The 23,672-nt window shown below is 37.6% G+C and overlaps 1 protein-coding gene across 10 annotated transcripts in view; it reads left to right on the forward strand.

Annotated features, from left to right (window-relative positions):
• Nucleotides 1-23,672, forward strand: part of bt (projectin protein bent) — a 3,328,983-nt gene that overhangs the window by 2,576,893 nt on the left and 728,418 nt on the right. For 9 of the 10 annotated variants that reach the window (XM_067757812.1, XM_067757814.1, XM_067757813.1 and 6 more), the window contains one exon: nt 20,519-21,418. The exons of the other annotated variant lie outside the window; for it this stretch is intronic. In XM_067757812.1, coding sequence (XP_067613913.1) covers nt 20,519-21,418 — 900 coding nt within the window. The remainder of the gene's footprint in view (nt 1-20,518; nt 21,419-23,672) is intronic. 10 annotated transcript variants of the gene reach the window in all.

Here is a 23,672-nt window from a genome sequence, read left to right on the forward strand (position 1 = left end):
CTTTAGAACTATGTTTCACTCCCTTTTAAAATACTCTTTAATACCTTCCATTTGATACCCATGTCATACAAACACATTCCAGGGATACCCTAGGTTCATTTTCCTACATGGTGATTTTCTCTTATTTTGTCTCCAAAGCTCTCAGCTGAGTATGTAATGTTCGGTTACACCCGAACTTAGCCTTCCTTACTTGTTGTTCATATTTTCTACCTCTCCATTGGCCTGGGGCCAATATGGAGGTGTTTTAATGTGCTGTATACCGCACGTTTTGCAATATTGCTGAAATTTCATGCGTATGTATTGCCTCCCTACTAAAAATTTCCTTCAATTGTGTTGATTATGGCCAGAGAAGAAATTGACCGAAGAAATTTACGGCGTTATTATGTATAACGCAAAGCGGAGCGAGGAGTCACTTTCACGCAAGTGAAACCAAATTCATATCTCATATAAGACCATTCATTCACTTCAGTGACTCTCGGTGACTGCAGGTCCTATTGGTATTATATAGCGACGCATAGTGTCAGGAACACTCATTTTTGCTGTCAAAATATTCACTTGCTTCTGGGTCGCGTTTGCTTCATTCACTTCGCTTTATTATACTCATCTGAGCAGAGCTCACAGAGTATATTAACTTTGTTCGCATAACGGTAATCCGTAACGGCATAAACTAATCGAGATAGATATTGACTTCTATATATCAAAATGATCTGGGCGAAAAAAAAAAATCATTTAGCCATGTCCGTCCGTCCGTCCGTAAACACGATAACTTGAGTAAATTTCGAGGTATCTTGATAAAATTTGGTACGTAGGTTCCTTAGCACTCATCTCAGATCACTTTTTAAAATGAACGAAATCGGACCATAACCACGCCCACTTTTTCGATATCGAAAATTTCGAAAAACCGAAAAAGTGCGATAATTCATTACCAAAGACGCCTAAAGCGATGAAACTTGGTGGTGGGTTGAACTTATGACGCAGAATAGAAGATTAGTAAAATTTTGGACAACGGGCGTGGCACCGCCCACTTTTAAAAGAAGGTAATTTCAAAGTTTTGCAAGTTGTAATTTGGCAGTCGTTGAAGATATCATGATGACATTTTGCAGGAACGTTACTCCTGTTACTATATGTGTGCTAAGTAAAAATTAGCAAAATCGGATTACGAACACGCTCACCTTAAAAAAAAATTTTTTAAATCAAATTTTAACAAAAAATTTAATATCTTTACAGTATATAAGTAAACCATGTCAACATTCAACTTCAGTAATGATATGGTGCAACAGTATACAAAAATAAAAGAAAATTTCGAGATGGGCGTGGCTACGCCCTTTTTCATTTAATTCGTCTAGAATACTTTTAATGCCATAAGTCGAGCAAAAATTTACCAATCCTTGTGAAATTTGGTAGGGACATAGATTCTATGACGCTAACTGTTTTCTGTGAAAATGGGGAAATCGGTTGAAGCAACGCCCAGTTTTTATAAACAGTCGTCCGTCTGTCCTTCCGCTCGGCCGTTAACACGATAACTTGAGCAAAAATCGATATATCTTTACTAAACTTAGTTCACGTACTTATCTGAGCTCAATTTATCTTGGTGTAAAAAATGGCCGAAATTCGACTGTGACTACGCCCACTTTTTTGAACTCAAAAATTACGAAAAATGAAAAAAAATGCCATAATTCTATTCCAAATATGAAAAAAGAGATGAAACATGGTAATTGGATTGGTTTATTGACGCAAAATATAACTTTAGAACAGACTTTGTAAAATGGGTGGGTATTAAGTAGAAGAAAATGAAAAAGTTCTGCAGGGCGAAATCAAACGCCCTTGGAATCTTGGCAGGAATACTGTTCGTGGTATTACATATATAAATAAATTAGCGGTACCCGACAGATGATGTTCTAGGTCACCCTGGTCCACATTTTGTTCGATATCTCGAAAACGCCTTCACATATACAACTAAGGGCCACTCCCTTTTTAAAACCATCATTAATACCTTTCATTTGATACCCATATCGTACCAACACATTCTAGAGTACCCCTGGTCCACCTTTATGGCGATATCTCGAAAAGGCGTCATCTTATAGCACTAAGGCCCACTCCCTTCTAAAGTACTTATTAACACCTTTCTTTTGAAACCCATGTCATACAAACACATTCCAGGGTTACCCTAGGTTAATTTTGCTAAATGGTTATTTTGCTTTATTTTGTCTCCAAAGCTCTCAGCTGAGTATGTAATGTTCGGTTACTCCCACACTTAGCCTTCCTCACTTGTTATTGTCGTTTTTTTTTATAATTTTTGAGTAAAAATTGAAGGATCTTAACATTTCGTGAAGAAAAGATTAAAATTTTCCATAGGCAGCCGAAAAAGGTTATATTTAGAGCTTCGTTCAATGTGGATGCATATTTTGTTAAATTTTACAGGAATAAAAAAAGCGAAACCTATAAAAATTATAGCCAGGGACCCAAACTGTTATTCCTTTTATAATAAAAGCCCTTCAGAAAAAAATATTGGTAGTATTGCCTAGAAGGTTCAATGTGGTCATATTAAGTCGTTCCCGAGATGGTCGAGCTTGTATCTTTATGGTGTTTGTTACCGGGATAAACCGGATATATATGCGGTAAAGGACCATCAACATCGATAACACTCCCCTAAACCTTCGGGGAGTTTCTTTATCGCTACAACAACGACAACAATTGTTTATGGTTTTTCGAAAACAAGTTTCTAGTGTTAGTAGAAAAAATTGTAGTGTCCCTACAGGTTTCAAATCCAGATATTTACGAGAATGGGTTGGTAAAAAATTCGTTTCATTTCGACGAACCGTATCTTAGTTATGGGGTCGCACCTTTATTCTGTTCTTAAAAAATAGAAGTCCGGATTTAACTTTTATTTTCCACCTTATAAAATAAATGCCCGGATTTTAGTTTTTTTGTGGATTTTTTTGAAAAAGAATGCATGATTCGTCATGAAATTGATATGGGTATCCCAGGAATCCCATACACTTTCAACAAGGAAAAGTTTTTAAAAGGGGTTTTACGAGTCAACAAAAAACAAAAATACCTATTAAAATGAGTCACTGATTATAATCAATATTTATGCCATAGTTTTGTTACAGTCTTTCGTCACGATCCTTATTTTCTTAGTTTTATTCCAAAAACTAATTCTGAGTAATAGGAAAATAAAAATAATAATTTTATTGTGGATTTTTTAATAACCATAATAATTATTTCTCCGTGTTACTTTTTTTAAATTTTCTTATAAATCAGTGATTCTACTGATTCTCGAACAACATAGAAAATTAAGCCTCAAAGGTGCATCGCAAATTATCTGTCTCGTCGGCAAACATCGGTACAATTCAGGAACGCAACATCTAAGCCCATTAAACAAGGGGTACCATAGGGTGGTGTCCCATCCTCGCTTCTGTTTAACTTCTACACAGGCATGCTTAACCAACGAACCGATATCATTTCGTTACGATAATTAACGTTAATAAACGAAACAAAGTCATTTCGTTTCGTTTATTAACGTTAAGAACGTCAAATTAACGAAGGGATTTTGCTTCGTTTTCTGCCATATCAAAACGAAATCAAATCGTTTATGTTGATTATTAATTTCAAACTATGCTGGCAAAGCTGATTGATGGCGGAGTCATTAAAGGTGAAGGCATTAGCCAAGCTGATTGCAACTTTTCTCATGAATTTTGACAGTACGAACATTTCTCAGAGTATTTTGACATTACCACCAACGAATTACACAAACAAATTACATGGAGTTCGTGTGTATGTCCGCTCGCTGTTAGCACCTTACTGGCTTCACCATGGCTATAGCATTGCCAGCACAATTCAAACTTTAAGTATCACGTTTTTGTTAACGTTTTTACCGTTAACGAAAGCTTTTCGTTTCGGTTAAAAACGAGATACAATTTATCTTGATAATTTCTTTATCGATAATATTTCGAAGTGTTTCAACGGAAACGGTGGAAATTTTTTGATAAACGATTAGCTTAACGTTAAGGTGCATCCCTGCTTCTACATATCGAAGCTCCTTTCGCCACCAGAAAGAGTTACCATTATATCCTACGCCAATGACTGCACGATAATGGCTGCAGGTTCCGGGCCACCCATCGATGAGCTAGGTAATAAAATAAACAACCATCTCCTTATTTACAGCATGGACGCGCCAAATGTCGACCATATTTAACATCCACGTCTATGGAATCACGCTACCGAATGTCTTACACCCAAAAATCCTAGGTGAGATGTTCGATTAGGATCTACATTTTGGAGAGCATGCAACCGCAATTATCCCTACAATGCAGAGCAGTAACAAAATCCTCAATTCTCTTACCGGCAGCATTTGGGGTAAAGACAAAGAAACACTCATTGCCACTTACAAAGCAATTGACCGGTCGATTGCACGCTACGCGTCCCTCGATATGGTCGCCAAGCCTAAAGGCTACTCACTGGAAGAAAATAGAGGCCCAAAATACTGCCCTCAGAACCGCTACGGGCTGTTTTCTTATGTCCCCAGAACACCATCTAGATAATGAGGCGAGAGTATTCCCCATTAGGAAGAGAAATGAAATGCTAACCAAACAGTTTGTGTTGAATACCCAGAATCCTGGGCATCCCAAAAGACATCTGATTGATGAGGCTACACCGCCCAGGGGCTTAAGGGGTCATCTCCGTAAGCATTATGAGGAAATACGGCACCTGAGAACACACTCGTATGAAGCAAAAAAGCACAAACAGGTCCTCAGTGATATCCTCAAACAGGCGTCGGACCTCTATGCCAAGAATTGCCCGGTAAATCCGGTACTCAAAGAAAAATTCACAGAACTAGCAGAGGAGGAACTCCTCTCCCTACGGAAATGCACTTCGATCTGGGTACCGTATCAGGTTAAACTCTACCTATCCAGAATCAACCCCGACATACACCTTGAAAGAACATTGAGGGAATTTTATAATAAAATTCGAACACAAAATATTGAAAAAAAAAAATTTAGAAATTTGGTAATACTCTAGACAAGGGGTCGACTGCTAATACGCGGGTAAAAGACTAGTTGAGTGGTCGACTGCTAATACGCCACCAAAAATATCGAGAGAGGTGTCAAAAGACGCGTCTTGGCCGAATCCTAATCCGAAGGCGGAAAATAAAAATTTTTTCCCTGTCCGGAGATATTTGCAGTTGAAGTTGGCGATTTTCATGTGGTTGTTGTAATGCTGTGCACTGAAAAAAATTTTCTGTACAAAGGGATTTTACACGCGTTTAATTTTGATCCCACCCCATTTGTGGACCGGCCAGAGTAATTTTTATAAGCGCGGCTGAAGACCGCCAACGCAGAAAGGTGTTCTGCGCAAAAATACTATGGATGCCAGCCCCGGTTTCGGAGGGGCCCGCTGGTCATTCTTCGGTTTTTCGTTAGTATCTTCTGAACGAGTTGATATTTTTATTTTCCGCCTTCGGATTATTTAATACCGATCTCAAGACGCGTTTGACACCTTTCTTGATATTTTTGGTAGCGTATTAGCAGTCGACCCCTCAACTAGACTTTTACCAAAAACCAAAAAATAACCCCGGGTCCCTCCGAAATCGGGGGTGGCATCCATAATATTTTTGCGCAGAACACCTTTCTGCGTTGGCGGTCTTCGTTCACGCTTATAAAAATTAATCTGGCCGGTTCACCAATGGGGTAGGATCAAAATTAAATGCGTGTAAAATCCCTTTGTACACAAAATTTTTTTCAGTGCACAGCATTACAACCACATGAAAATTGCCAGCTTCAACTGCATATATCTACAGACAGAGATACAGATTTTTACTTCCCGCCTTCGGATTATTGTTGTCGAGGTCAATACGCGTCTTTTGACACCTCTTTCGATATTTTTGGAATCGTATTAGCAGTGTCATGCTGTCGTATAGAATTACCCTTAATCCTCCTCAATCCCTTTGAACTAATTGCTGGCATGCAAGAACAAGACATTGGTCGATGACCAGCGTCCACAACTGTTCAATGAATTCGTGGCTTCATATAGATATATTGGCGACAGTTAACTTCCTGCAACTATCGTGAAGCAATGTCTAGACAGACGTTGTTATGCAGATGGTACACAACAACAAAGGTGCGTCGAGAAGCACCTTTATGGGACTTTTGATTACTATTGAGGTTATAACCTATCCTCCTTAAGGAGTGAACGTGAAGGCTTTCGCCGTTAGGTAATTCTTCCTTCGAACTTGCTGTGAACAATATACCGTATACCAATATTGGTCCCTTCTGCTCTCAACGTTTTTCGCAGGTTTGAAAATATTTCTCCTAATATCCTCGACTTTATTCCACTATGAGGATTTTGTTTTGCTTTCTCAAAAGAATCAAGCAGGCTAGGCTTTGTTTTAAGCATTTATTGGTATCTTCGCGAAGGTATTATTGAGATTTTCGATTATATTTTTCTATCAAATAGAAAAATATACAAGGAACTGGTTTTAAAAACATTAATTAATTGCAATTTATACAGTTTTCTTTTTTTTACAATTGTCAGGTGTTTCGCTGCAATATTGCCAGCTCGTTGAAACGATGTTATTCCGAAAAAATTGAACTGCAAAGTTTTCCGAAATAACAAAAGTAATAAGTGGCTATACTGGCTACACATTGAGCTTAAAAGTCTCAGTGAATACGCAGGACTACGTAAGAGGACAAACGCGAATACGTAAGAAGTTATAAAATACGAATTATGGGTGAATGTGAGTGAATGCGACACAAACATTCACGGTGACATACATAATACGCGCCTTAAGTTCTATATACCTTGAATAATACTCTATTAATACAAGTATATCTTCGCTGTTTGGTAAGGTGCCTAAATAATCTGTAGCTACACAAACCTACGTTCCTGTAGGAAATGGGGTTCTATCCATTGGAGCGGGATTGGGATCTTTTGAAACTAAAATGCAGTCCAGACAGTTCTTTACGAACTTTTCTACCTCACGATCTATTAGTGGCCACCATAATTTCGATCTCAACCGATGTTTCATAACGTATTCCCCGGGATGGCCTTCATGTGCCAATTCAAGAACTTTTCGTCGCAATGCGGACGGAATAATTATACGCGTTTCCCTCACAAGAATGCTCCCTGCCGTAGAAAGCTCAAATTTATTGGAAGATGCCGCTTCCCAGGAATTGATGCTCATGCATGACATTGCATCGACTATCCAGACAATGCGTTTCTGTGGGTTGACATATTTTCTTTCCCTGTCTTGTAAATCACGTTAAATTTATATGCTTGGAGGCGTAGGTAGCTCTTTCAATACGGGCTGGTGGTATCGAAGTGGGATTAAATATTGTCTCCAGTGGTTTGTGGTCAGTTACGAGCTCAAATTGCAGACCTGCTTAGTAAAAATAGAATCTTTCCACGGCCCAGACCAAAGCTAGACCATCTTTTTCTGTCTAGGAGTATCGTTGCTCTGCTTTTGATAGACTCCTACTTGCAAATGTAATAATATTTGGCTTCTTTTCTTCTGTAAATTGAACCAATATAGCTCGCAATGCTGATGTATGATAATTTGGTGACTTCAGCCAAACGCAGTTTAAGATCTTCGAATGCCCTTTTATCGACATCACCCCAAACGAACTTATTTTCTTTGATTAGAAAACGCCTTAAAGGCTCAGTACGATCAGCTAAATCCGGGATGAACTTTCCCTCGTATGTAAAAAGGCCAAGAAAACTTCGGGTCTCCTCTTTGGTTACCGGGTCACGAAATGAAGTGATTGTAGTTACCTTTTCGGGTCTACTTCAATTCCCCTGTCAGATAAAATGTGAGCAAGAAATTTTAACTTACTTGTTTTCCAAATGCATTTCTGTTGGTGTAAGGGAACGTTCTTGGCTTGAAATATTCCGCAGACTGTACTAACACTTTCGTCATGCTCCTTCTCATTGTTACCGAAAATGGTTACATCATCTATATAGTTCATGACGTTTGAGCAAGGTGCCAATAGCTCTTCTAGCCTTCTTTGGAAAATTTCTGGGGCGGAATTAATGCCAAACATCAATCGCTGATACCGAAAGAGTCCACGAGGTGTAATAAAAGTTGTGATTTCTCTACTTGCTCCGTGGAGCTCGAGTTGATGGTATGCATCTTTAAGATCTAATCGGGAAAAGATTTTGGTATTCCTCAGTTTCGTCATAAACGAATCGAATATGGATAGTGGATAGTTTTCTCGCAAAATCGCTCTGTTCGCCAAACGCATGTCTAAACATAGTCGAATGTCGCCGTTCTCTTTAAACGCCAATACCATCGGCGATATCCACGGGCTGAGGTCAATCACAAGTTCAATGACATCTTGGTTTAGAGCTTCCTCAAGCTTAGCTAATACTTTTTCTTCTAGGGCTACTGGGATTCGTCTCATGGGTCGCTGTACCGGTTTCACTTCTAGGTTAATATATAATTTAATTACTACACTTTTCCATTTTGGGATGGGCTTTAAGGGCTCAATGTGGTTTACGTTGGACCCGAGGCCATTGTGTACAATACCAAGTGTGTCAACAAAGCGATAAACGTCAAAACTACAAGCAGCCTCGCTCACCTGATGCAAATCTTAGGTCTACTTTAAGCTGAGTTGCATTTCATAGTTTAATAAAACTTTGTAGTATTTACATATGAAATAGTTGCATATATATCCGCGGAAATATAAATAATAGAAGATTTGTAGCACCCAACAATGCGAAAACATACGGAAAGCAAAATTTATTAAAATTAGAGTCAACAAGTAGGGAAGGCTAAGTTCGGGTGCAACCGAACATTACATACTCAGTTGAGAGCTATGGAGACAAAATAAGGAAAATCACCATGTAGGAAAATGAACCTAGGGAACCCTGGAATGTGGTTGTATGACATGTGTATCAAATGGAAGGTATTAAAGAGTATTTTAAGAGAGAGTAGGCCATAGTTCTATGGATGGACGCCATTTAGGGATATCGCCATAAAGGTGGACCAGGGCTGACTCTAGAATTTGTTTGTACGATATGGGTATCAAACGAAAAGTGTTACTGAGCATTTTAAGAGGGAGTGGGCAATAGGTCTATAGGTGGACGCCTTTTCGAAATGTCGCCATTAGGGTGGGCCAGGGGTGACTCTAGAATGTGTTTGTATGATATGGGTATCAAATGAAAGATGGTAATGAGTATTTTAAAAGGGAGTAATCCTTAGTTCTATATGTGGACGCCTTTTCGAGATATCGCCATAAAGGTGGACCAAGGGTGACTCTAGAATGTTTGTACGATATGGGTATCAAACGAAAGGTGTTACTGAGCATTTTAAGAGGGAGTGGGCATTAGGTCTATAAGTGGACGCCTTTTCGAGATATCGTCATTAGGGTGGGCCAGGGGTGACTCTAGAATGTGTTTGTACGATATGGGTATCAAATGAAAGGTGGTAATGAGTATTTTAAAAGGGAGTAATCCTTAGTTCTATAGGTGGACGCCTTTTCGAGATATCGCCATAAAGGTGGACCAAGGGTGACTCTAGAATGTTTGTACGATATGGGTATCAAACGAAAGGTGTTACTGAGCATTTTAAGAGGGAGTGGGCATTAGGTCTATTGGTGGACGTCTTTTCGAGATATCGCCATTAGTGTGGGCCAGGGGTGACTCTATAATGTTTGTACGATATGGGTATCAAACGAAAGGTGTTACTGAGCATTTTAAGAGTGAGTGGGCATTAGGTCTATAGGTGGACGCCTTTTCGAGATATCGCCTTTAGGGTGGGCCAGGGGTGACTCTAGAATGTGTTTGTACGATATGGGTATCAAATGAAAGGTGGTAATGAGTATTTTAAAAGGGAGTAATCCTTAGTTCTAAATGTGGACGCCTTTTCGAGATATCGCCATAAAGGTGGACCAAGGGTGACTCTAGAATGTTTGTACGATATGGGTATCAAACGAAAGGTGTTACTGAGCATTTTAAGAGGGAGTGGGTATTAGGTTTATAGGTGGACGCCTTTTAGAGATATCGCCATTAGGGTGGGCCAGGGTGACTCTAGAATGTGTTTGTACGATATGGGTATTAAATGAAAGGTGGTAATGAGTATTTTAAAAGGGAGTAATCCTTAGTTCTATAGGTGGACGCCTTTTCGAGATATCGCCATAAAGGTGGACCAAGGGTGACTCTAGAATGTTTGTACGATATGGGTATCAAACGAAATGTGTTACTGAGCATTTTAAGAGAAAGTGGGCATTAGGTCTCTTGGTGGACGTCTTTTCGAGATATCGCCATTAGTGTGGGCCAGGGGTGACTCTATAATGTTTGTACGATATGGGTATCAAACGAAAGGTGTTACTGAGCATTTTAAGAGGGAGTGGGCATTAGGTCTATAGGTGGAGGCCTTTTCGAGACATCGCCAATAGGGTGGGCCAGGGGTGACTCTAGAATGTTTGTACGATATGGGTATCAAACGAAAGGTGTTACTGAGCATTTTAAGGGGGAGTGGACATTAGGTCTATAGGTGGACGCCTTTTCGAGATATCGCCATTAGGGTGGGCCAGAGGTGACTCTAGAATGTTTGTACGATATGGGAAAGGTGTTACTGAGCATTTTAAGAGGGAGTGGGCATTAGGTCTATAGGTGGACGCCTTTTCGAGATATCGCCATTAGGGTGGGCCAGGGGGACTCTAGAATGTGTTTGTACGATATGGATATCAAATTAAAGGTATTAATGAGGGTTTTAAAAGCGAGTGGCCCTTAGATGTATATGTGAAGGTGTTCTCGCGATATCGACCAAAATGTGGACCAGGTGATCCAGAAAATCATCTGTCGGGTACTGCTAATTTATTTATATATGCAATACCACTAACAGTATTCCTGCCAAGATTCCAAGGGCTGTTGATTTCGCCTTGTAGAACTTTTTCATTTTCTTCTACTTAATATGGTAGGTGTCACACCCATTTTACAAAGTTTTTTCCAAAGTTATATTTTGCGTCAATAAACCAATCCAGTTACCATGTTTCATCCCTTTTTTCGTATTTGGTATAGAATTATGGCATTTTTTTCATTTTTCGTAATTTTCGATATCGATAAAGTGGGCGTGGTTATGGTCGGATTTCGGCCATTTTTTATACCAAGATAAAGTGAGTTCAGATAAGTAGGTGGGCTAAGTTTAGTAAAGATATATCGTTGTTTGCTCAAGTTATTGTGTTAACGGCCGAGCGGAAGGACAGACGGTGGACTGTGTATAAAAACTGGGCGTGGCTTCCACCGATTTCGCCCATTTTCACAGAGAACAGTTACCGTCATAGAATCTATGTCTCTACCAAATTTGAGAAGGATTGGTAAATTTTTGTTGGACTTATGGCATTAAAAGTATTCTAGACAAACTAAATGAAACTGGGCGGAGCCACGCCCATTTTGAAATTTTCTTTTATTTTTGTATTTTGTTGCATCATATCATTACAGGAGTTGAATTTTGACTTAATTTACTTATATACAGTAAAGATATTAAATTTTTTGTTAAAATTTGAATTTAAAAAAAATTTTTTTTAAAAAGTGGGCGTGTTCTTCATCCAATTTCGCTAATTTTTATTTAGCACATATATAGTAATAGTAGTAGCGTTCCTGCCAAATTTCGTCATGATGTCTTCAACGACTGCCAAATTACGGCTTGCAAAACTTTTAAATTACCTTCTTGTAAAAGTGGACGGTGCCACGCCCATTGTCCAAAATCTTACTAGTTTTCTATTCTGTGTCATAGTGTCAACCCATCTGCCAAGTTTCATCGCTTTAACCGCCTTTGGCAATGAATTATCGCATTTTTTCGGTTTTTCGAAATTTTCGATATCGAAAAAGCGGGCGTGGTTATAGTCCGATATCGTTCATTTTAAATAGCGATCTGAGATGAGTGCCCAGGAATCTACATACCAAATTTCATCAAGATACCTCAAAATTTACTCAAGTTATCGTGTTAACGGACGGACGGACGGACGGACGGACATGGCTCAATCAAATTTTTTTTCGATCCTGATTATTTTGATATATGGAATTCTATATCTATCTCGATTCCTTTAAATATGTACAACCAACCGTTATCCAATCAAACTTAATATACTCTGTGAGCTCTGCTCAACTGAGTATAAAAAGTCTAGAGAAATTTAACAAAATATAAAGCGCCACACGTGTAACATGTTTCCCTCAGGAAAAATTTCACTTCGATGGCTGTTTACACAAATGCATAAAGGCAAAATTATATAAACGCTTTGGTCGCTTCAAAGCAAAGATAACGCAAGGCGCTTCATTGTTCTTCATATGGCGTTGTCAAAGCGTAAGCACGCAACCAAAGCGTTTATGTATACCCTTCTATGCCTCGCCCGACAGATGAGTTAAATTTATGGGGCTGCCATATATCTTTCTAAGCAACGTTTGTTGAATGTTAAAGGACTCAAAAAGTTGAAAAATTCTCAAAGGAGGATTTACAACTCTTTCATCGTTTTCTCATCGGCAAGGAGTCTCTCTTATATTATGGACCTTCCAAAGCGTCAGATCGATGCAACACAACGAAAGCGTCTATATAAATCCGCCTTAATTTCTGTCTCTGTGAAATTTTTTCCGCAAATAAGAGGGTGCTGTGAGTGGAAGCAAACCAAAGGAGCAGGCAAAAATATGGATGAATTGAAGTTTGACTATTAGATACGTTTTTTGCAATAACATTGTTGTTTTTTCATTTAAAAATTCCGTTACCAGATTCTTGTATTGCACAAATTTAATGAACTTGGGTACAGAAATCCTAGAAATTAGTTTACCGATATACTTTCTTATTGAGTTTAAAATGTTTTTCACAATAATTTGAAAGACTACGTTTTCTATGCTTTTTACATTTAGGGGAGTAAGCTTATGTAAAAAATTAAATTTTTAATGAAAATCAATAACTCTGAACTGAACAATTTTCGCCATGATATAAAATAAAAATGCTGTGGAACAGGACCAACACTTTTGTGACTACATAAATCCTATTTCAATCTTTATGTCCCTGCACAGAACTCTAATTGACCGTTTTCAATCAAAACAACAACGGCAACCCAGATTTTCCCGTTATGCCAACTTAAGCGAGTGCCTGCCAGAAAGAAGTCAAAACACTTGTACTTATCCACAATGCCCGAGTCGTAAAACATTCAATTTAATCGCGGTTTCGCGACCAAGAAATGATTGTTTCCCATTTTCAATAACGAAAAATAAGGCAATCATTTCGGGATTATTCCTCACAGATATGAAAGCCTCAAAGACGCATATTAAATTAAGTAATTGGTCAGACGCACAGCTTTTAAATTGATTATGTGAATTTGTTCGAACATTAAAAACAGTAGCCCTTTCTTGTTGTAGATACAACAAGTCGGCTTGACTTATCAGGTTGGACCATTACCCAGAGTCGATTATTAGGGAAATCGCATAGCCACCAACCTTGGCTAGTATTGTCTTCTTCATCGCTCAGTATTTTGAAACAATTACTTTCAGGTTTAGCAATCTCGGCATCTGAATCATCATCGCTGACCAACCGAACATTGCTGTATCGGCGTTTGGAATCAATATTTTTAGATTGAAGAGATTTTCATTTTAGATTCGTCCTAAATTTTTGTGCGAAATGACCTACGCGCTAACATTTATTAGATTTCATCGATTTGGTTGGGCACGAAAAGCTGTTATCAGTATCGCCCTTTCTACCGCATCTACCATATTCACTACCTTGAGAAGACGGAGCCCTTGACTGAATTGATTGCGTTTGAGTTTGATTTCATTGATTCAGATTGTTTACTTATTTGCTCATCAACCTGACACGACCCGATGACTTCATCTAAAGTAAGTTCCTTGAAGAAGCTTCTTTTAAAGCTCTAAAGATGCCCATGTGTCAATAATCTTGTCACGTATTTTAAAAACTCTCATGTTATTCAAAAACTGACGAGACAGAGCGTCTGCCACCTTGTTCTCTCTGCCGCACTTATAACAAAATTTTGGCGAAAATTCTTCTATGAACGCTCGCCATCGCTTCATTTTGGTATTTGGATTTTTGTTCGACATGGCGAACGTTAAAGGCTGGTAGTCTGTGTAAATTACGATATCCTTAATACCGTATTAGTAATGTCGAAGGTTTTTAAAGGCCCACACTATGGCCAAGAGCTCATGCTCATTAGTTCCATAGTTTTCCTCTGCTTTCGATAATATTCGCAAAATCATTGTGATGGGCCATCCATTCTGGGACAGGGCCGTGCTTTTTATCCTTTTAAATGCTTGAATGGCCTCGTCATCGAGGACTATTTTAGTATGTTTGGACTTGTGGGATGACACATGGCTATTTTCCCCCCGAAGATATTTTGTTAATGGTTTGACGATAGACGCCTAGTTTTGTATAAACCCCCTACAGTATCCTGAAAAACCCAAAAAGATTATGTCCCTAACCTTATTTGGACATGTTTCTATCCCTTTTTGAGATGCAATAAAACCAAGAAATTCAACTTCTTCCTTAAAGAATTTAGTCTTTTCTGCTGAAACTCGCATTCCAGCCTTTTCCAATTTCCAACACCCTATCGACATGTTGAATATGAGACTTTTCGTCCCTTGAAAATATAGTTATATCATCCATATAAAGTTGACAACTTTGGCCAATGTCGTCTCTCAAGACATCATCGATGGGCCGCTGGAAAATGCTTCAAGCCGAATGGCAACCTGTTAAACTCGTATTTGCCATTATTAATGCTGAAGGCCGTTTTTCACGGCCTTCTCTTCAAGGATTATCTGGTGGAATCCAGATTTAAGATCTATGGTGGTAAAAAATTTGGAACTTCCCAGATTTACCAATATGGTAGAAATATCTGGTATAGGATATTTATCCGCAATCGTTTTTCCTTTAATTTTCGAAAGCCGATTACCATGCGGAGCTTTTATTTACCGTATTCATCCAGGCCTTTTTTATTCACAACATGGACTGGAGAATTATACGCCGAGTTAGACTTTCTGATAATGCCGTCCTTCAATAATAATTATATTTTTCTATTAATGAATCCTGACGCCGAAGGTGGATATGGATAAGATTGGGTGTAAATTGGTTCCGAGGAGGTAGAACGAATTTTAGCTTTGACCGCAGTATTATATGGTAAAGCGCGGTTAGGTTCGGCAAATGCCTTCGAATTCTTTTGAGTCATAGAATCAAAGTCGTCTTTTACAAGAGCTGGGATAAGGACTAAGTTATCCAAATATATGGGGTTTACTTGCTCACATTTGACATTGTTTAGTTTTTCCTTACCACCCTCGTAAAATAAATTTTCCGATTTCGTATCGATTTTACCTCCTATCTTTTTGAGGAAATCATATCCTACTATACCATTGAAGCTCTTTAAATTAGGAGGAATGAAGAAAGTTGAGACCTTTCCTAAACTGAAACCCATAAATTTTTTTTCTATGAGATTATGTCCGTTTAAGGATTCGACCTTAAACTGTCTCTCCCTGATTCCCTTTAGAAAACTCAGAATTTTTATATAGTTCTTTGAAGTTCCTGTATCGATTAACAACCTAAGCCCCTGCCCCTCCGAAGCCTTCTTAATAATGTAAGGTAGGAGCGACCTTACACTAAAAAATTTATCTCGTCTGCTATCGCAGAATTGGAAAAAATCTCGATATCTGAATCAATGTGTCGGTCCACAGTAACTCTTTCTGACATATCCACCTCTTGTGATGTCTTTAAATGGTTGGTCCGTTGCACCTTCGGCCTCCGTAAATTCGCTGAGTCCCCCTGTTCATATTCTCTTTTATTTACGTATTGGTTAGTATCACTTTTGGGGTGTCCTCCCCATGCATGGCTCTTCCTATAGCCCTGGTCGGACTGTTTTGTCCGTCGGAATGCGGAGGATCCGCGGTCGGCGTCCATGTGAGTAGGAGTGTCCTTGGACGTTTGGGGATTGCCGTGTGAGTTGTTCTGATATTTTGAAGTTGCTACACTGTTAACCGCAAATGTTCTTGCAAAATCGTAACGCATGCGGTTATTTCTAGTTCCTGGGCAGTAGCCAGTGCAGACGACAAATCTTGAAGATTTGCCGAAAATAAAATATCACATAAGGCCCGCTTTAATCCAGAAATGAAGATTTTTAATGCCCTTTTCTTGGCTCGATCATTGAGCGCGGCGGCAAGCTGCCTATTGTTTGAGTGAGTCATTATATTTTTATTCGTAATGAGTGTTAATTGTTTGTCCACCGTATCATAATATTGGCAGAGTGACAAGTTTCCCTGCCTAAGAATACTGAGCTCTGTTTCCAAGACATGCAGCGGTCTTTTGTCCGCGTATGTCTTATCCAACCTAGCTATTATAGCTTTAAAATGTAGTACAGTTGAAAAAGAAGCGAGCGTTGCGTTCGCAGTACCTACTATTTTGTTTCAGAAAATTCCTATTGCAATATAATATTGTTCCGAACCCTCCGTGCAGTAACCGATGACGAATTCCGCCGCGGAACGCCAGGCTGGATAGGATGCTGTATCCCCCTTAAATTCCTGCAAGGACTTAATCAGATCCATATTTGTGTTGCTATTAACCACAGCTGGATTTATTTCCACTGGAAGATAATTCTCCGCGGATGTCGGCTCTAAGCGCCGAAGTGTTTGCATGACCTTATCTAACTAGGCTTTACACTCCCCTTTATTTTGTTTATTTTGCTGTGTCAGAATCCCTATGACCTGCACCCTAGATACACTCATTTCGTTTTTAATTTATAAAAACTCACAATGAAAATAAAATGCCTACACCTTCACTTTTCTCCTTTAGCACAACAGGAACATTTCTGCTTTCTTTTATTTGCACTATTTCACTGGAAAAATCGAACAATTACTTACAGTAATATTGTATTATGGTATAGCATTCTAGCATCAGAGCAGGTTTCAGTCATTCCAACTTCTGTTTGCTGTCCTTCTTGTAGGGGGGAATTGTCCTTTCAGCTACCAATTGTCGTCCTTCTTGTAGGGGGAATTGATGAGTTCAGTTGTTCTACCAGTTGGGCGCCAGTTTGCAAATGTATGACTTTTACTTTAATAATCTTAAGTTAGAACTAAATATTTTAGTCTTAAAATCTACCTTAGTTCCCTACTTGCGGTCCGATGCCTGTGTTTTTATTGGTGTAAATGCGCAGGTACCTCCGTTTAAATGTTTGAATGTGGGTGATTCTAAGGAATCGAAAAAACGCTGTTTAAGCTTTGCAACTGGTCAATGCTCTAACTTATATATGGAGGCGACTGTAGCTTAAGCACGCTTCCTCCGAAATTTCTGATGCTTTCTTCACTGCTATAATTTCCGCCTGAAAAACGCTGCTGTAATCTGGCAGCCTGTAGGATCTAGTTATTTCAGTGTCCGTATACACGTGTATAGTATGTTCTGCCAATTCTCTGCCCCGGCTCTAAACCTACGGCTCAATTGTGGCCCCAATATCCCTTTCGAAGCTCAGGCACGGGACAATACTTTCCGGTTACCCGATATTAGATGGCGCTATACTGATGTGATTATAAGGCCTGCACTCAAGCTGCAAAAAAAAAGTTACTATGTCTATATCACAACGCAAATGATATATAACTGATTTGTAGAGCAGGGTTTTCGTTCGCCGAGAGTTTTATCACTTATCGGCATTTTCAAGTGCTTTTATGGCCCCATAATTGGTTTTTCGAGAAACATTAGCAGTTCAGATTGTGGATGTCAAAAACCGTAACGCTCAAACACGCTTACAGAAATTTTCTATTATCTTTATACACATATATATTTCTCCTGTGCGTGTGTTTGTGACTGAACTCTTAAACGACAAGAACGATTTCGATGAAATTTTGTGTGTGTTCGAGGGGATTTGAGGATGCTTTAGAGTTACAAATTGATCCGGCTTTATTTTTATCTTTCCGGGAAATGAACAATGGGCCTGTTCTAAAAAACAAAATCTTATACAGGGTTGCTTCCTTCACAAGCTTATTATTTGCGGTACTTTTAAGGAAATTCTATTTTATCTAATCTTATTTATAGCGTGAGTTGCTGGGATTTGGTAAAGGGGTGCAAAGCTTATTATTTCAGAATTGTTTACTTCCGAAAAGCAGACGAGTGACCGACCTATTCGAAAACACTTTAGGAGCTTCAGTGGCTGACCTATTTGAATAAACCGAGTTTAAAAATTTTAGTTAGTTTAGTTTACAAATTGGTCGGTCCGGTGAAGCAGGCATTCAATATTTAGTATAGATAATATCTTGAATTCATCTTAACGTATTCTTATTAAAGTAAAGAGTTTTTACAAAGATGAACAATTTAATATTTATTTCAAAATGTTGTCCTGACTGATTGACAATATTTTTTTCTGAATGTCTTTATATAGGGTTTTATAAAAGATTCAAGTATATTTGGTTGATTACAAAACAATATATGTATAACAATACAGTCAACCTTTTATATTTTCTTATCCAACACCCCCCTCTTGATCAATCAATGTTTCCAAAAGTTTTGCACATATATATGCAGCCTTTGTTATCTTCGTATATTATTATTGAATATCTTGAGATTACTTCATATAAGTCTTCTAAAGTACCTTTTAACCATAGTCCTTCTGATTCTGCATTGCTCAAAGCGACGAATCGGGTTCACTTGATGACATTGTTACAGTGGTTTGCTTCTTGCCAAACCATGACATTGTACATCCAAGAACTTTGAATAAATCCGCTTGTGGAATTTCTGTCGTTAGTATCACCTCCCCAATATGCATTATTTGCGGCATCAACATACCCTACTAATGGAATATTACAGTCTCTTCTGAATTTCATCTTGAATCGCACACATTCTTTTAAATAACGAATTTTTTTTTCAATGCTTGGCAATGTTAATTTCCTGGACTTTGTTGAAAACGACCCAGATAGCTTACTGCAAAACAAATATCCAAAACAATATCCATTAGACGACCTTATAGTTCCTGATAATTTCCTTTATTAAAACTCTTGCTCTCTCATCCTGTTTCAATAATATAAAATTTTTCTCTATACGAGTTATACGAGGATTGCAATCATACATTTTCAATTTTACTAACAGTTTTTGGACATACCTTTTTTGTGACAAATATAACTCATTGTTATCCTTTTAAATTTTTACTCCCAAAAAATATTTTAACTCTCCGCAATCTGTCATTTCAAATTCTTTAGATAGCTGCTTCTTTAAATTAAATACCTGATTCTTAGATCGAGCTACCAACAAGTCATCAATATACAAACAATTATTACTTACTGTACAAACAGTAGTCACGTTGGAATCTTTTAAACACACAATTTCAATACAAAAGTATTGAATTTTTCATTCCAACACTTTGGTGCTTGGTTTAGACCATAAAGTGACTTAAGTATCTTGCAGTATTGATTTCTTTTTGATGTTATGCCTTCTGGTATATGCATATATAAATCCTCCTTCAAATCTCCATGCAGGAAAGCCGTATTTGCATCAAGATGATGAAAATATAAATTATATACAGGAAAAAATTTCTCATAAAAATCAACTCCTTCTTGTTGCATATATCCTTTTACTATAAGTCTTGCTTTATACCTCAATGGTACATCCATTTTGACTTACTGACTTTAGGGCCAGAGAATTCAATTCATCCTCCACTGCTTTGACCCAAAGTTCTGTATCATCTCCCCCGAATATTTCAGAGCATTTCAATGGAATACTGCTCGAAGATGTACCTAAATTAGCATAGCCAAACATATTTAGGAAACTCTTTGACGTAGGCGTTCACTTCTTTTTGGTTGATCTCTATTGTCAGATCCCGATATTGGTTCTTTCACCACTTGTACCACGTCCTCCAGAACTTCACTTGAATCTTGAGAAACATCATCAGTCAATACTTCGTCAACAAATTCCACAACTTGCTCAATTGATCCAATGCATGGTTCGACATCTTTAGTTACTTCCCCTCTTGCTCGAAACATCTTATTACATTTGAGTTTTGCTTATATTTGATGTTTTCTTTACATGGAAAATTATTTTCATCAAAAACCACATCTCGAGCTACTATTAATTTATAATTTTCCAAGTCCCAAAGACGAAAACCATTCGGTGAATACCCAACAAATAACCTGCAGTCAAAAGCTAAAGTAGTCAGCATTGACTAGAATTTTGTGGGGTTATTCATACTAGTCAGCTTATGATGTGGAGGGATCAGATGGCGCACATATTGGACGTTCATGTTGATGGTGTTACGCTTGTCTTACATGCGATATGTCCTCACATGGTAAAAAATCTTTTGGTTGTAATTTTGAAGCTATGCGTATGGTCCACCCCTGCTGAAACTGCTAGTTCCTTGGACTTCCATTAGAGCCGAAACACTATTAGCAACAAGAACAGTATATCAATAAACAATTAAATCAAAGTAATCAAATCTGAAAACAGTGATAGAATTACTTCAAGCAGTTACACAAGTTTCTTATATATATTCTTTATTCCTGCATCATTATTATTAACACTTTCTTTATATTTTGGAACGTCATAAACTTATAGTGAAACCGCAAATCGATCGCTCAACATATAAGCGTGTCACAATTAAAACCGGTCGTACTCTCAAATGGTCAGTGGATGTAATCGGCGAGCCAGTTCCGGTATTACAGTGGAGTTGGCGCGATGATATACCACTTTCTACTGGAGATCGTATAAATATCGAAAATGTCGACTATCATACGGACTTTACCATATCGAATGTGGTGCGCAAAGATAGTGGTATGTATACCCTGAAAGCTGAAAATAGCAATGGCATTGATAGTGAAACGGTTGAATTAATTGTACTTGGTAAGCCTACTTCCCCAAAAGGCCCACTAATCTGCAGTGGCGTATCTGCAACGAATTGTAAGTTGCAGTGGGAAAAGCCTGAGGATGACGGTGGTGTACCAATTAAGGAATATGTTGTCGAGAAAATGGACATAACTACTGGAAAATGGTTACGTGTTGGACGCTCACAGGGTGAAAATGAGCCGCTCAGCTTTGATGTTACTGGCTTAAATCCAGGATCTGAATATATGTTTCGTGTAAGCGCGGTAAATGAAGAAGGAGAATCCGAACCATTAACTACGACGGTTGGAATGGTGGCTAAAAATCCATATGATGAACCAAATAAACCTGGTACGCCAGAAATCACCGACTATGATAATCAGAGCATTTCAATAAAATGGACGCCTCCCAATGATGACGGCGGCGCCGTCATCCAGAAATATATAATTGAGAAAAAAGGAAAAAGTAGAAGTGATTGGCAAAAGGCATCTGAAGTAACTGGTAATCATTTGGAAGTCAGCATAGGTGGATTGCAGGAATACGAAGAATATCAATTCCGTGTTATTGCTGTAAATAAGGCTGGCTTATCCCCGCCGTCAAATCATAGTAAAGTTCAAGTTGCCAAATATAAAAAACGTAAGTTGTTGATATTAATACGCTTAGTGTGTTTAGAGCTTGGGAATTGTCAGCTAATTTAAAAGAAATTTTACATATCGACATGCCACACTTACATGAACTCTTAAAAATTTTTTTTACAAAACTAATATTGTCGGCCTGTAGATAACTGACGAAAAGTCGTAATTTTTTACTGACTAAAATTAAAAATCTTGTTTTTTATCTGCCGAAAACTAGTAATTTATTTCTGTTTTTCTTCTTATTTATAGCACAATAGGGTGAATTGGAAAAGTTGTCTCAAAATCAAATTTGTCAGCAACAGTTGATGTTAGAGTTATCGAACAAATAACTCTTTAAATATTTGGCTGAAAAGAGAAAAATCGGATGTTGACTTAATTTGGAGAACCCTTTCAAAAAAAAAAAAAAGTAAGAACGGGACTGTCTTCGGCTGTGCCGAAGACTTCATACCTTTCATGAATGGGGCTGAACAATAATCTTATCCCGTTCGTAATCTCCGAATAATCGGATGTATAAGATAAGACATATATATAGTGAATAGATCTACATACCTAAACGATTTTTGAGATAAATATGAAATAAAAAACAGATAGGTACTTTGTGTGAGGATGCAAAGTTTCAGGTTTTTTGTGGTCTGCGTGTAAAAATTATAACTACGAAACACGTATTTCAACAATATATGACGTAAACGTAACTATTTGATGAAATCTGATGCATTTTGTAGCTTTTAGCCGTAAAAAAGGGGCAAAAATTACAATTTATATGGGGTATATAATATATATACCACCGATCTCTATGATTTTTTCAGACAACAATATATGCTATATACGTAAGCATTTGGTGAAATTTGAAGCTTCTAGCTGTTAAAATGGGGCAGAAATTGCGCAAAGTTTCTTATCTGAACAATCGGTTGTATGAGATATATACTATATATACCACCGATCTCAGTGATTTTTTCAGACAACAATATATGCTATACACGTAAGCATTTGGTGAAATTTGAAGCTTCTAGCTGTTAAATGGGGCAGAAATTGCGCAAAGTTTCTTATCTGAACAATCGGTTGTATGAGATATATACTATATAAACCACCGGTCTCTATGATTTTTTCAGACAACAATATATGCTATACACGTAAGCATTTTCTGAAATTTGAACATATCTAAACGATTTTTAAGATGAATATAAAATAAAAAATAGGAAGGTACTTTGTGTGAGGATGCAAAGCTTCACGTTTTTTGTGGTCTGCATGTAAAAACTATGACTACGAATCACGTATTTCAAAAATATATTACGTAAACGTAACTATTTGATGAAATTTGATGAATTTTGAAGCTTCTAGCCGTAAAAAGGGGCAAAAATGACAGTTTATTTGGGGTATATAATATATATACCACCGATCTCTATGATTTTTTCAGACATCAATATATGCTATACACGTAAGCATTTGGTGAAATTTGAAGCTTCTAGCTGTTAAAATGGGGCCGAAATCGCGAAAAAAATATATATATACTATATATACCATCATATATATTATATATATCACCGATCTCTATGATTTTTTGACACAACAATATATACTATATACGTAAGCAATCGGTGAAATTTAAAGCTTATAGCTGTTACAATGGGGTAGAAATTGCGAAAAGTTTCTTGTCTGAACAATCGGTTGTATGAGATATATACTATATATACAACCGATCGCTGTGAAATTTGAAGCTTCTAGCTGTTAAAATGGGGCTAAAATTGCGAAAATATATATATATATACTCGGTATTGGTATTCCATCCCATTTCGACCAATTTTGAACCCGACCCCTTTAGAATTGGCTGAAAGTTTTTCTTCGTTTTCTAGCTTACGAAAGACGTTTTTCAGAATTTTTTTCAAATTTTTTCATCCAACTCAAAAAAAGTTATGAATTAAAAAAAAAAAAAACCGTTTTTGTTTTCAAAATGCTATAACTTTTTCAAAAATTGACCATTTGGGATCTTTTTTTTTTTACATTTGTTTTTAAATGTACTTTTTGGAAAAAATACAAAAAAATGTTTAAAGTTTTTTTTGTTGTAATTTTTCAGTTTTTCGAAATTTTTCGAATTTCGCCATTTTTTTTTCTCATAAAAAACTTCAATCAATTCTGCAATCATCCCCACTAATCCCGGAGTGGGCCGATATTTTTTTATATGGTGAAGTTTGAAGCTTCAATCTGTTAAATTGAGTAAGATATGACAAAAATCCTATTTTTCTGAAAAATCGGTTGTA

Source organism: Eurosta solidaginis, chromosome X (assembly GCF_040869045.1).
Source record: "Eurosta solidaginis isolate ZX-2024a chromosome X, ASM4086904v1, whole genome shotgun sequence".
Classification (NCBI taxonomy): Eukaryota; Metazoa; Arthropoda; class Insecta; order Diptera; family Tephritidae; genus Eurosta; species Eurosta solidaginis.